At 43.4% G+C, this 14,739-nt stretch overlaps 1 protein-coding gene and 1 long non-coding RNA gene across 4 annotated transcripts in view; one reads left to right on the forward strand and one right to left on the reverse strand.

Annotated features, from left to right (window-relative positions):
* LOC139359685 (uncharacterized) overlaps positions 1–602 on the forward strand; it is a 36,600-nt gene extending 35,998 nt beyond the window's left edge. Inside the window, exon 4 of the long non-coding RNA XR_011616015.1 lies at positions 475–602. This is a non-coding gene — a long non-coding RNA (uncharacterized lncRNA). The remainder of the gene's footprint in view (positions 1–474) is intronic.
* Positions 1–14,739, reverse strand: part of LOC105469160 (growth factor receptor bound protein 2) — an 89,783-nt gene that overhangs the window by 62,504 nt on the left and 12,540 nt on the right. For all 3 annotated transcript variants that reach the window (XM_011719816.3, XM_071083582.1, XM_071083581.1), the window contains one exon: positions 12,816–13,030. In XM_011719816.3, coding sequence (XP_011718118.1) covers positions 12,816–12,893 — 78 coding nt within the window. In that variant the 5' untranslated portion in view covers positions 12,894–13,030. The remainder of the gene's footprint in view (positions 1–12,815; positions 13,031–14,739) is intronic.

Here is a 14,739-nt window from a genome sequence, read left to right on the forward strand (position 1 = left end):
GCTATTATTATGTATTCTGGCTAGGGATTATGGGCCATTCTCATTTAAGGTCATCTTAAGTAGGTAATCATTTGTTCAGCCATTCAGACAATAGGACAATACATATATCAAAACCTCCCTTGAGATTATGAACTAAATTATTAACAGAAACAAGTGAAATGTATAGCAATAGGGAAATAGTTAAGTCAATTACAGAACATTAACCTGATATGTTATACAGCCACTGAAAATAATTAGTAAAACTAATATGGAAAATGGTAACATTTTAAATTCACTACAATTACAGGATTATAAAAATGTATACATAGTGATAAAGCTTAAGAGAAATCTGAAATAGTAAAAATACTGGAATAGAGGGACTTATGCAGAATTTTGAGTTTCCTATCTATTAATGTATGCTAAAGTAACTTTAAATGTTACAGTGAAGTGGAAATATTGCTAATAAAATAATCTAAATATATTCTTTTTCCCCAGCATTCCTTTTCAAACTCCTCTTCATAGTTACCTATGAAAATAAAGATACGCCAGGTGTAGTGGCTCATCCCAGCACTTTGGGAGGCGGAGGTGGGCAGATCACAAGGTCAGAAGTTCAAGACCAGCCTGGCCAACACAGTGAAACCTTCGTCTCTACCAAAAATACAAAAAAATTAGCCAGGCATGGTGGCGGGCACCCGAAATCCCAGCTACTCGGGAGGCTGAGGCAGAAGAATTGCTTGAACCCGGGAGGCGGAAGTTGCAATGAGCCAAGATCACGCCATTGCATTCTAGCCCTGGTGACAGTGATGAGACATGAAATGATCAAAATTTCCCAAAACACATACCCCTTTCTTGTTCTCAGTGAATCCTACAGTTTTAGGTCCAAAATACATCTTTTTCACTGCATAACTAAAACTGATGCTCTTGTATTTTTCAAATTTACCAAGGGCTTTTGCCATTTTGTTAAACCTAGATTTTAAAAGTCCTGGGTTCCTGTAATCCCAGCACTTTGGGAGGCTGAGGCGGGTGGATTACAGTGTCAAGAGATCGAGACCATCCTGGCCAACATGGTGAAACCCCGTCTCTACTAAAAATACAAAAATTAGTTGGGCGTGGAGGCGCCTGCCTGTAGTCCCAGCTACTCAGGAGGCTGAGGCAGGAAAATCGCTTGAACCTGGGAGGCAGAGGTTGTGGTAAGCCGAGATCACGTCACTGCACCAGCCTGGCGACAGAGCGAGATGCCGTCTCCAAAAAAAAAAAAAAAAAAAAAAGTCCTTCAAAAAAAAGGAATAAAAACTCCACTGTTAAACTAAAGAATAAATTAGTTGAAAATAAAAGCCACTGTTAAAATGAGGAAAAAAACTTTCAATATTTTACTGCTAATAATTAATACAGGTTGTATATCCCTTACCTGAAATAAGGGACCAGAGGCATTTCAGAGTTTTCTGGATTTTGGAATATTTGCATTTATATGGGTTCTGCATCCCTAAATCTGAAAATCTAAAATGCTCCAATAAGTACTTCCTTTGAGTGCCATGTTGGCACTCAAAAAAGTTTCAGATTTCAGATCTTTGGATTAGGGACACTCAATATGTAGTTCTTTTGATAAAAATGTTAGGACAAAAAGTATAAGAACTACTGCTAGAAACTGGACCAAGGTGGGCTAAACTTTCTAATAAAGAAGGAAATATTAAGCATTATCTATAGCATCCTTAAGATTTTTTTAAAGTTGTTTGGGAAAAATACATCTATTCTCACTATTGAGACTACAGAGAATGTTTACCCATGGCTTCTCATTGAGGGCAGTTAGAGATAATGAAATCGTCCTTAATATCCTTACAGTAAATAGTATGAGTTTTCCCCAAGGCTGTTTTTTCAAACATTCCTTACTGTTAGGCAATTGCACAATCCCAAAGCTTCGGTAAACTAAAGAAACTTATAAAAGAGGCCCCCAATAAGACACAGCATAGGTATCCATCTATTTGTTATAGATGTGTAAGAACAGAGAAAACCCCTCCAACAATACAGTGCTTTCAGCTAAGCTCTGGGACAGGGTTGGAACAGTTCTGAGTCTGAGGTAATAGCAGGTAACCTTTGGCCAGTTTTATGGGTAGAGTCATGTGACTCAATAGTTTCCTGAACCCGGGGTCTGGACTAATCACCTCTTATCAATGTTGTATACCTGAATAGCATTAATAAAACTAAAAGCTAGCAATTACTGTTGACTTTATGCTAGTTACTGCTTTAAAAACACCAACATAGGCTGGGCACATGGCTCATGCCTGTAATCCCAACACTTTGGGAGGCTGAGGCAGGCGGATCACAACGTCAGGAGTTCGAGACCAGCCTGGCCAATATGGTGAAACCCCATCTACTAAAAATACAAAAATTAGCTGGGTGTGGTGGCGTACTCCCGTAGTCCCGGCTACTCAAGAGGCTGAAGCAGAAGACTGCCTGAACCCAGGAGGCAGAGGTTGCAGTGAGCCAGGATAGCGCCACTGCACTACAGCCTGGGTGACAGAGCCGAGACTCCTTCCCAAAAAGAAAACAACAAAAAACACCAACATATTGGCTCTTTTAATATTCACTATGACCCCAGGAAGGTAGGTGACTATTGTTCCCATTTTGCAGATGTCAGAACCAAAACACAAAGCCATCCCGTAAATTGCCCAAGTAAATTGCCCAACATCGCAATGCCAGATCTGCCTGTGACAGAGCTGGGATTCCAAGCAGGCAGGTCTCGCCTAGAGCCAGTATTCTTTACAATACTTCAGATGTCTCTCATTCCACATCCAGAAGGAGGTAAAATTAAGGGAGTAGCTGCCAAAAGGACAAAGATTTTCCTCAAAAAGTCATTTTGGGTCACTTTTTCAAATGTCTCAAAGTTTTATGACACTGAGCACAGTCACAGTGATCTGCGGCCTGAAAGATTTAAAATCAGGTTAAACCTCAACCCTTAAAAAACAAAACCACTCCTCAGCAGAGCACTTCACCTTCCTAGAATATCCTTCGAGGTAAACTAGATGCAGAATGTAAACTGCTTACTATCTGAATGTAACTTTTTTGTTTTAATAAAACTGATAGCTGGGCAGGGTGGCTCACGCCTGTAATCCCAGCACTTTGGGAGGCCGAGGCAGGTGGATCACCTGAGGTTGGGAGTTTGAGACCAGCCTGGCCAACATGGTAAAATCCCATCTCTACTAAAAATACAAAAAATCAGCCAGGTGTGGTGGCGTGTGCCTGTAATCCCAGCTACTCAAGAGGCTGAGGAAGGAGAATCGCTTAAACCCAGGAGGGGGAGGCTGCGGTGAGCTGAGATCGCGCCACTGTACTCCAGCCTGGGCAACAGAGACTCTTGTATCAAAATAACATAAAATAAAATAAATAATAAAACTGATACATATGTTAAGTAATTCAAAAGAGAATAAAGAGTAAAAATCACCTGAAAATCAGTTACTTCTTGGGAGAGCATTCAGAAAGAGATCTACGTACATAATAAACAAAGAGGAAAAGACAGCATTTTTTCCTAAATGGCCTCTCTCTCTAGTTTGACCTCATTTGTGTACAGAAAGGCTTTATTTACAGAGGCTGGGTGCAGTAGCTCATATCAGTAATCCCAGCACTTTGGGAGGCAGGCGGATCGCTTGAGCCCAGGAGTTCGAGACCAGCCTCGGCAACACAGTGAGACCTCCTGGCTCTACAAAAAAAAAAAAAAGGCAAACAAACAAAAAATTTAAATTATCCAGGTGTGGTAGTGCACACCTGTACACCTGTAGTCCCACCTATTCAGGAGGCTGAGGTAGGAGGATTCCTTCAGCCCGAGAGGCTCAGGTTGCAGTGAGTCAAGATCATGCCACTGCATTCCAGCCTGGGTGACAGAGCAAGACTGTTTCAAAAATGAAAATAAGGCCAGCCGTGATGGCTCACATCTGTAATCCCAGCACTTTGGGAGGCTAAGGCAGGCAGATCACCTGAGGTCAGGAGTTTGAAACCAGCCTGGCCAACATGGTGAAACCTTGTCTCTACTAAAAATACAAAAATTAGCTGGGCATGGTGGCAGATGCTTGTAATCCCAACTACTCAGGAGGCTGAGGCAGGAGAATCACTTGAACCACAGAGGCAGAGGTTGCAGTGAGCTGAGATCGTGCCATTGCACTCCAGCCTGAGCAATAAGAGTGAAACTCCGTCTCAAAAATAAAAAAAAATTAAAAAATAAAAAAGAAAGAAAGAAAGAAAGAAAAAAAGAACATAAAATTAGGACTAAAACAGACTGGATCTGAATCCTAACTTGTGAATTTGGGCAAACTATTCAATCTAAGCCTCAGATTTTTTTGTCAGTAAAATGAGGATAACAGCATCTGCCTTTACAGGATTTGTGTGAGATTAAAAAAGAAGGGAAGTTGAATACTTAGCTTAGTGCAAGGGCATGCTAAGTATTTAATATGTTAGTTATATTATTACTTATTAAAACAGGATCCATTTAAACATTTCTCTGTGCAAGTGTAGGCATTATTCTGTGTTGATATAGATCAACATTAACACCTTCATGGTATTCCACTTAATAGGTGCCATTATCTACTTCTGTAAACCCCACTAATTGGTTTTGTTTTTTGTCTAGTATGGCAATGTCATCAACTGGAAGATGCATGCCACTTTTACGTGTCTTAACATCTCTAAAATGCATCTTACAATTGATAGTATTGGCAGAAAAAATTTTTTCTAGGTGGCACATAGATAATTGAAATAAACATCCTTATGTCTTCATCTTTAAAAAACTTGTTTAAGAGGTTCTTTTTTTTTTTTTTTTTTTTTTTTTTTTTTGAGACAGAGTCTTGCTGTGTTGCCCAGGCTGGAGTGCAGTGGCCGAATCTCAGCTCACTGCAAGCTTCGCCTCCCGGGTTCCCGCCATTCTCCTGCCTCAGCCTCCCGAGTAGCTGGGACTACAGGCGCCCGCCACCTCGCCCGGCTAGTTTTTTTTATTTTTTAGTAGAGATGGGGTTTCACTGTGTTAGCCAGGATGGTCTCGATCTCCTGACCTTGTGATCCGCCCGTCTCGGCCTCCCAAAGTGCTGGGATTACAGGCTTGAGCCACCGTGCCCGGCCTTAAGAGGTTCTTAGAATAAATTCTTTTTTTTTTTTTTTTTTTTGGAGACTCTGTAGCCCAGGCTGGAGTCAAGTGGCATGATCTTGGCTCACTGTAACCTCTGCCTCCCGAGTTCAAGCGATTCTCATGCCTTAGCCTCCTGAGTACTTGGGACTAGAGGCAAACATCACCACGACCGGCTAATTTTTGTATTTTTAGTAGAGACGGGATTTCACCATGTTGGCCGGGCTGGTCTCAAACTCTGACCTCAAGTGATCTGCCTGCTTTGGCCTCCCAAAGTGCTGGGATTATAGGCATGAGCCACTGTGCTCAGCCTCAGAACAAATTCTTAAAATTATAATTGCTGGATCATTTTATGTTCTGATACCTATTATCAAGCCACCAGTGAGAAAGACAACATTGGTAAAAATCTCCAGAGACATGGGATGGTGGTACCCATTTCTTCACACTGCAGTCAACAGAGGATGGGGTCAATCTTTGTCATATCTGGTAATCTGACATACAAAATGACAAACTTAGTCTAGACAGGAAGTCCAATAAATCACTCATGGAAGCAATGCCGGGCAGTTGAACAAAGCAAGACTACTGATACCCTAACCTTTCTAGTTTGCTAATACTGGGACAGTTAAGAGGGGTATCCATGTATTGTGACGGGTACACCACAGCAAGTTCTAAGATCAGACTCCATCTCTGTCACTTGCCAGATGTGTGAATCTGAGCAAGTTTCTTAAGCTTTGAGCCTGTTTCTGCACCCATAAAATGGGGTTAAGAATGCCAATCTCAGCCGGGCGCGGTGGCTCAAGCCTGTAATCCCAGCACTTTGGGAGGCTGAGACGGGCGGATCACAAGGTCAGGAGATCGAGACCATCCTGGCTAACACGGTGAAACCCCGTCTCTACTAAAAAATACAAAAAACTAGCCGGGTGAGGTGGCGGGCGCCTGTGGTCCCAGCTACTCCGGAGGCTGAGGCAGGAGAATGGCGGGAACCCGGGAGGCGGAGCTTGCAGTGAGCTGAGATCCGGCCACTGCACTCCAGCCTGGGCGACAGAGCCAGACTCAGTCTCAAAAAAAAAAAAAAAAAAAAGAATGCCAATCTCACCCAGCATGGTGACTCAAGCCTGTAATCCTAGCCAAGGCGGGTGGATATTTTGAGGCTAGGAGTTCGAGAGCAACCTGGCCAACCTGGTGAAACCCATCTCTACTAAAAGTACAAAAATTAGCAGGGTGTGGTAGCACACGCTTGTAGTCCCAGCTATAGGCTGAGGTGGGAGGATCACTTGAGCCTGGGAGACCGAGGTTGCAGTGAGCTATGACGGCACCACTGCATTCTAGCCTTGGTGACAGAGGGAGACTGTCTTTAAAAAAAAAAAAAAAAAAAAAAAAAAGCCAATCTTTCAGGACTCAAGATTAGGAATAACCTATAACTTAGTAGGCCGGGCCTGGTGGCTCACACCTGTAATCCCAGCACTTTGGGAGGCCAAGGCGGGTGGATCACTTGAGGTCAGGAGTTTAAGACGAGCCTGGCCAACATTGTGAAACCACATCTCTACTAAAAACACAAAACATTAGCCAGGTGTGGTAGCAGGCGCCTATAATCCCACCTACTCGGGAGGCTGAGACAGGACAATCGCTTGAACCCAGGAGGTAAAGGCTGTAGTGAGCCGAGATTGCGCGATTGCACTCCAGCCTGGGCGACAGAGCAAGACTTCGCCAAAAAAATAAACACAAAAAAACCCCAACAACTTACTAGCTATTCAACCATATGGTTTAGAGGTGAAACTGAGAGATTCTGAAGGAATACTACATTTCCTTACTCATTTCCTTTTCCAACCAGGGGGAAGAATCCTCTTCAGCCAGTCTCCCAAAGAGTCTTATTTATATAGGAACTGAAAGTTCATTCTCAGCACCTATGTGGAAATAGACGATTCAGCTGACAAAATGAATATAATAAAAAGCAAGCAGATTATTTGCTTTAAGAACACTCAAACAACAAACTGCCCCCTTCCTTTTTTTGTTTGTTTGTTTTTTTGAGATGGAGTCTCTCTCAGTTGCCCAGGCTGGAGCGCAGTGGCACAATCTTAGCTCACTGCAACCTCCACATCCCAGGTTCAAGTGATTCTCCTGCCTCACCCTCCTGAGTAGCTGGGATTACAGGTATGCACCCACACCACCGGGCCCAGCTGTTTTTTGTATTTTTAGTAGAGACAGAGTTTCACCATGTTGGCCAGGCTGGTCTCGAACTCCTGACCTTAAATGATCCATGCGCCTCGGCCTCCCCAAAGTGTTGGGATTCAGGCATGGGCCACCGCACCTGGCCACAAACTAACCTCCTTCTTAAAGATTAAATGCAATATTCTGGTTCAGTCAACAAGATTGATAAGAATTCTTACCAAAAGGCAAAGGCTGGGTACAATGGCTCACACTTGTAATTCCAGCACTTTGGGAGAAAAAATTAATGCTTCTACAGAGCATACTGATACTAGGACTTTAAAATAGTGGGTGGGGGGAACCTCCTTTTTTCTTTTTTTTTTTTTAATTTGGAGATGGGGTCTCGCTTTGTTGCCCAGGTTGGGCTCCAACTCCTGGGCTCAAGCCATCTTCCTCTCTCAGCTTCATGAGCAGGTGGGGCCTTCAGGCTTGTACTAGCATACCTGGTTTTTTATTTAGATTAGGTAATTCGAACCCCTGAAATAGGACTTGTGCACTGAAACACAGGACTTACAACTTGTGAAAACTCTAACCAAGCAAACTAGGGTTTGGCTCTTCACTGATCTTCTCCATTGAGGATCATAATCAAAGGGCATTTCTTTCTTAGGAGACTTACTCAAATGCCTCTATCTGACAGGCAGAAATCCTGTGATTTTTCCTTTCAGTATCTTTCAAACCACTCCCCTCCTTCATTTCTAGTATCCCAGGTTGATAGAGATTACTTGACACCATCCAGGCTTGGGATCCCAGACTTGCCCCCTTGCAATTCTTTACACACAGACAACGCTCTTCATCGCTAAAAACCTTCCGAAGCTTCTTAAGGACCAGATCAAACTCTTAACTAGGCTTTTCTTACCTCGCTCCAACTCTACCTTATTTTCCACTTTGTCAGTCTAGCTTCTTATTCCAGCCTTCCTATCTCAAACACAACAAGCACAACTTCTGTCTCCCTTGAAATGTGCTCCTTCTCTTAACCTACACGTCTTGTTCTCCTTACAAGGTTCAGTTCAAGTCACAACTCTGCACACACCTGACTGATGTCAGCGCTTGCCAGTCTCATCTTTCCTGAATGACTCTAGCAGTTACAGTGTGCATACCATCAAATACTCCTAAGAATCACTACTACAAATCACTACTAAGAATGACAGTTGTGTGATCTTGGATAGATCATTTAACTCTATGGGCCACCATTTCCTCATCTGTAAAATAGTAAATCTAACTTAAGAAATTTTAAAAGATCGTTCCCTTTTCTAAAAAAATTTTTATATACCATCTTGTACAGTTTCACATATTAATCTCAGTTCTCTTGAGACTTTGGAGCTTCTGAAGGGACTAAGAACATCTTATATTTCTCTCCCAACTCTCAAAGCAACTTATCCCAGTATCTGGCTCAAGAGATGCTTAGTGAGTGTGACACTGAAATAGGCCAGGCAGTGCTACCAAAACAGAGGATGGTTTGAAGATCTCAATGTGAACTCAAGACCTGTTTTTAAAGTAGTTTAAGAAACTAGTAAAGGTAGTTAGTGCCAGAGAAGGTAGAATACAACTAGATGACCCAGGGCTGGCTCTCCACTAGAGTTGAAGGAAGCAAGAAGCTGGCTCTAGAACGGAATGAGCACAGATTTGAGAGCTCAAAATGGTCTCTTAATTCCTATGCAACACAATTTGAAGTAAGTATACATAAGCCCCTCAATGGCAGCTGCAGCTCCTAGGTAAGCTCATCCAGTTTTATGTGCTCTAGTGTAGACTACTTAGGGGTCTTGTCAGTGGAGAACCTCCGGGACTGTCTCAAGTCTGCCCTACAATGGTGGGAGGAATTCTGATTTATTCCAACCACACCAGGCCTGAAACCTACAGAGGAAGGGCAATTCCTTCTATTTTACATCTCAGTGTCCTCTCCCTCCCCCAGCCAAGAAAAACACAAGCTTTTGTAAGACAGAGAAACAAAGGCAGACATATTGAACCATTCAACTCTATTTTAGGAAAATGCTTTTATTTTTTCCTCTTTTTCTCAGGACAGTAACAGGTCAATGTGTAGACAGAAAGTAGGGAAGGGGTGTGCTGGAGGAAAGGAGTCACCATTTTTAACTAAAAGTTAACCAGGAACTCCAAGACACGAGAAGATGTGATCCTTCTGAACTATAGTCAGAGGGTGAAGGCTAAGTGCCTTTCTATTTCATTATCTTGAAATGAAACTTATTCAATATCCATATGCACATCTCCTTTATCAAGAGAGGCATGCATATATATGCCTATTTCAATGAAAGTTAAATTGGTCAATGCTATTCCAGCAACTTTTAAAACATGTTTTGGCTTACAATAAATACCCTCAAGACTTACCAAATCAAAGCTATCCAAAGGAAGAATCAAATGAGAAAAACTCTGTTTTTTTAACTAATAGCTTTTAAGAAAGCATGTTCCACCTCTTCACCCAGCCATTTCACACAGTTATGAGACAAAGGGCAACTACTGTATCGTCACTCTTTTTTTTTTCTTTTGGAGTAAAGCCACAACATTACCAACAAACAGCTAATGGCCACAGTTCAAAAGCAATAATGGCATTATGACTTCATATCTCAGTTATCTACCAAATTGAAAAGAACCACATATATGTATTTTTCTGTCTCCTCAAAGAAAATCTGAAAGTGAACATGAATATTCTGATTTACTTTCTCCTCCATAATAAAAATTTCTGAGGGATCGTTAAACAGTATCTTCTTCCCTAATAAAAGGATGGGAGAGAAGTTTTTTTTTTTGTTTTTGTTTTTTTTTGGTTTTTGGTTTTTTTTTGAGACGAGTCTCGCTCTGTCCCCAGGCTGGAGTGCAGTGGCCGGATCTCAGCTCACTGCAAGCTCCGCCTCCCGGGTCTACGCCATTCTCCTGCCTCAGCCTCCCGAGTAGCTGGGACTACAGGCGCCCGCCACCTCACCCGGCTAGTTTTTTGTTTTTAGTAGAGACGGGGTTTCACCGTATTAGCCAGGCTGGTCTCGATCTCCTGACCTTGTGATCCGCCCGTCTCGGCCTCCCAAAGTGCTGGGATTACAGGCTTGAGCCACCGCGCCCGGCCGAGAGAAGGTTTTTACACTTGTTCCTGAGTTTACTAATTTAAGTTAAAGAATTTATAAAATGTTCATGGTCTAGGTCTAGGACAAACTTCAAAGACAGAAATCAGGGAAAGTTCTTGTTTAAAAATTCTTAAAAAGAGGCTGGGTGCGGTGGCTCACGCCTGTAATCCCAGCACTCTGGGAGGCTGAGGAGGGCAGATCACGAGGTCAGGAGATCGAGACCATCCTGGCTAACACAGAGAAACCCCGTCTCCACTAAAAATACAAAAAATTAGCTGGGCGTGGTGGCAGGCGCCTGTAGTCCCAGCTACTCGGGAGGCTGAGGCAGGAGAATGGTGTGAACCTGGGAGGTGAAGCCTGCAGTGAGCCCAGATCTTACCACCACACTCCAGCCTGGGTGACAGAGCGAGAGTCTGTCTCAAAAAAAAAAAAAAAAATTCTTAAAAAGAGACCGCATGTCCCTAGTTTTGTTTTAATTTGTTGCTTCAGTGCTTAATGTGCAATGGGACAGATTTGGAGAAAAATATGAACTACCAGCCTCCTAGGTTCAAGTTTCTAAGATAAACTTATGAAATCTAAGTTTATATCACAAACAAAAAACACTGGCCCAAAAGGGTTTTTGTACAGGTTATAAATGGCGGCATTTGAGTAGCCTGTCTTATACCATCACAAGTAGGTTATCTGCGGAAAACAGTAATCACCCACAGAAACATCAAATTTCCTCTCCCATACACCAATGAAAACTGAGCAATTTTGTAGTCTAAGTTAACTTTGCCCTGATCTCTAGCTCGGCATATTTTCTCTAGTCCAAGAAAATAGAAACCTAGAGCTGGTTCCTTCTGCTTCCTGACAATTGAGTGCTGACTTTGAGAATATCCCCGAAAAGCCACAAACACAGCTTTGAAATGAACACACAGACACAGAGCTTTCTTCTCTTTAACCGGCTCTGCAGCATCACCTTCTATGAGGCTCAACCTATGTTTCTAACATTAAGAAATTCCTGGGCAGTTAACTTCAGAGTAGAACTCTACACTTGGGGCAATGAGGGCAAAATAGACTATCAAGGCCGGGCGCGGTGGCTCAAGCCTGTAATCCCAGCACTTTGGGAGGCCGAGACGGGCGGATCACAAGGTCAGGAGATCGAGACCATCCCGGCTAACATGGCGAAACCCCGTCTCTACTAAAAACACAAAAAATTAGCCGGGCGAGGTGGCGGCGCCTGTGGTCCCAGCTACTCGGGAGGCTGAGGCAGGAGAATGGCGGGAACCCGGGAGGCGGAGCTTGCAGTGAGCTGAGATCTGGCCACTGCACTCCAGCCTGGGCGACGGAGCGAGACTCCGTCTCAAAAAAAAAAAAATTAAAAAAAAAAAAAAATAGACTATCAATAAGTCCACATAACTTAAAAGTAAAAAAACTGCATGTCCTTTTATAAAGAACTGTATTTCTACATCTCCACTTGCTTTCTCTTTACAAAACTCTAAGAATTTCATTCAGGAGTAGTAAACAAATGAGGTAGCAAATTCCAACAATCAGTCTAAGGCTCTGAAGGAAAAATGTCAAAACTTGAGACACAGGAAACACTCAAACATTAAGCTTCAGACTTTCCTCCTTTAAAATTAACATACTCTTTGATAACACTCATCCTCGTTAAAATAAATTACACATCCAAAAGGGCAAACTGCTCTCGTCAATTGGGTAAACAACATAATTAACATGTGCTGGGGGAGAGCAAATCCTCACATAAATAGTGGGGCTCAAAATAAGCTGCACACGGTATAGAAGCTGATTTTTAAACTGTCAGCAGGTTTGTTTTCGTGCAATTAGAGTTTAATATGGGGTAATTGCTCCTCAAGTTTCTTTTAAGAAAGTGGAAATCTGACTTGTACAATAGCAGGTTGCACCTTATTATTTTGAACTCCATTTGTTTTTTCACAAAGAATAAAAATACACTGAGGTTCTTTAATGAGTTTTGGTATGCACTTCTAACAACCTCTCTAAATTGGGAAAATTAATTTCTAACCTACCAAAATCATATTCTAGAAAGCAAAATCTTTTGACTATATAAGACTAACTGAATGCTTTTACATAAATACTTCAAGTCTAGGTCTTTTTAAAAAATGCTATTTTTAAAATAAAACTCTACAGGGCAAATCAATCTACTCATATACTTCCTTTCTACAATCACACTATTTTGACTTTACTTGAAATATTACCAGTATCAACAGACAAATACTTGAAGCATTCACACAAAGGCAGTTAAAGACCACACATCACACCAACTCACTTAAGTCATATTTAATATTCTACTCAGCATCTATCTCAAGCTCTCCAGATCAAATATGATGGTAAATGTTGAAAGTCTACAATGAAAAACACAGCTTATTTGTGTGTAATCAGGGCGAAAGAAGGTGAGTGAGCACAAGGAAAGCGATCTCAGCATTGTGCTCAGCATCAGCACTTACCTTGAGGATGTCCCCCCTTTTGAAGCTCAGCTCGTCGTCTGCAGTAGCTTTGAAGTCATATTTGGCGATGGCTTCCATTCTGAGCGCTGCTCAGTGCTCAGCAGCCTGAAGCAGGGGGAAGGGAGTCTTCCCTGCTGAAGCAACCCAGCGCTCTGGGCTTAGCCTCGCCTCTCTTCTGGGACTCGCTCCGGCACTCTGGGACACACAATGCCACCCTGAAGCAGGAGAGGGACGATTAAGAGAAGTGGCCAGGATTGAAGGCAACCCCGCCCTGCCAATCGGCCTGCTGTCCCAGCCCCCACGCCCCCTGGCTCGGCCTGGCTCAGCCCTCCTCCCTCCCTTCCAGGCAACGGCCCCCCCCACTTCTTCCTCTTTTCAGCCTCAGCCCCCAGGCGACTGACAGGCCTGTCGGCCAATGGCACAGCTGCCTGAGCTATTCCTGAACACACTTCCTCTTCCTTTCCGCTGGGTGTGCACTGCGTGCAGGAACCGGCTGGAGTCCCGCTCAGTCTCCGCCTTTCCTCCTTCACTCCTCACAGGCTCTTCTCCAGCACCAAATACGGTCCACTGAAAGGAAGGCCTCACCCTGGGGATGGCACCTGTCTCTTCTCGGTTAAACAGGCCTGTCTCCCTCCCTTCCCCCCACCTTCCCTTCTGGTCTTCTGAGAATGCTGGCTTCCCTATTCCACAGTCAAGAGCAAGCAAAGCAAGACTCTTTGGTCTCGAGCTGGTGCACTCATCTCGAAACTAAACCATGGTCTGCTCCCAGGAGAGCAGGAGTAAGTAAACGTAGGAACTGCTTTTTCAATCCATTTACTGCTACAAGCACTGGCGGCTTTCCCCCAGCACTCCCATGTTGTGATCGGCAAGTTCAGGTAACCAGAGAAAGATCACAGCTCCGAGCCGCGTACGGTGGAAATAGTGGGGATGACGCTCTTGCATAAGGCTCTTTCCCCTGCAGATCCCCAAGACTCTGGGGTCCCCACCAGGAATGAAATAAATGACCAAGGCTCAGCACTCCAGAAATAGCTCCACATTATTTCTAACTAATCTAAGGAGCAGAGCTGAAGTCCTAATCTACACTTGAAAGGAATCCCTTTTTCAGAATCTGAGCTGCCAACTATCTTGTTTGGGAAAGAAAGTGCAGGGAGATGGTGCCCAAAGAAAGTTAAAGTGAAGTCTCTCTCTCAGTCACCTTGCACACAGCTTCTTAGAGCAAGCAGAGTATAAAACTGATGCAAACTGCATGTTGCAGGTAAAAGATTCTGTGAGAACCCTGAGATACTGTATCAGGTGATGATGAACTGGCAGTAGTACAATCACTGGTGTAGTGAAGCGTCTCCAGCCATGAATATAGGACACAACCTAGATCTGTGGATAACTAAAGAAAAATAAAGCCTTGTTCTGGTTAGCTCGGTCACTGTTTTCATACTTGCTAAAAAGCAGAAAACAACAGAACTGGGACAGATTATTTATAGTGACACCTTTCTTGGATAATTATGACCTAGTAGCTCATTTGAGGGGCACAAGTGATTATTATTCCTTTGTTCTAAAGTTGACGGCCGGGCGCGGTGGCTCAAGCCTGTAATCCCAGCACTTTGGGAGGCCGAGACGGGTGGATCACAAGGTCAGGAGATCGAGACCATCCTGGCTAACACGGTGAAACCCCGTCTCTACTAAAAAAATACAAAAAAATAGCCGGGCGAGGTGGTGGGCGCCTGTAGTCCCAGCTACTCGGGAGGCTGAGGCAGGAGAATGGCATGAACCCGGGAGGCGGAGCTTGCAGTGAGCTGAGATCCGGCCACTGCACTCCAGCCTGGGCGACAGAGCGAGACTCCGTCTCAAAAATAAATAAATAAATAAATAAAGTTGACAATTGGGGCACTAATCAAGCATAGCTGCAAATGGACCAAGTAGTGAGCCA

Source organism: Macaca nemestrina, chromosome 17 (assembly GCF_043159975.1).
Source record: "Macaca nemestrina isolate mMacNem1 chromosome 17, mMacNem.hap1, whole genome shotgun sequence".
Taxonomy (NCBI): Eukaryota; Metazoa; Chordata; class Mammalia; order Primates; family Cercopithecidae; genus Macaca; species Macaca nemestrina.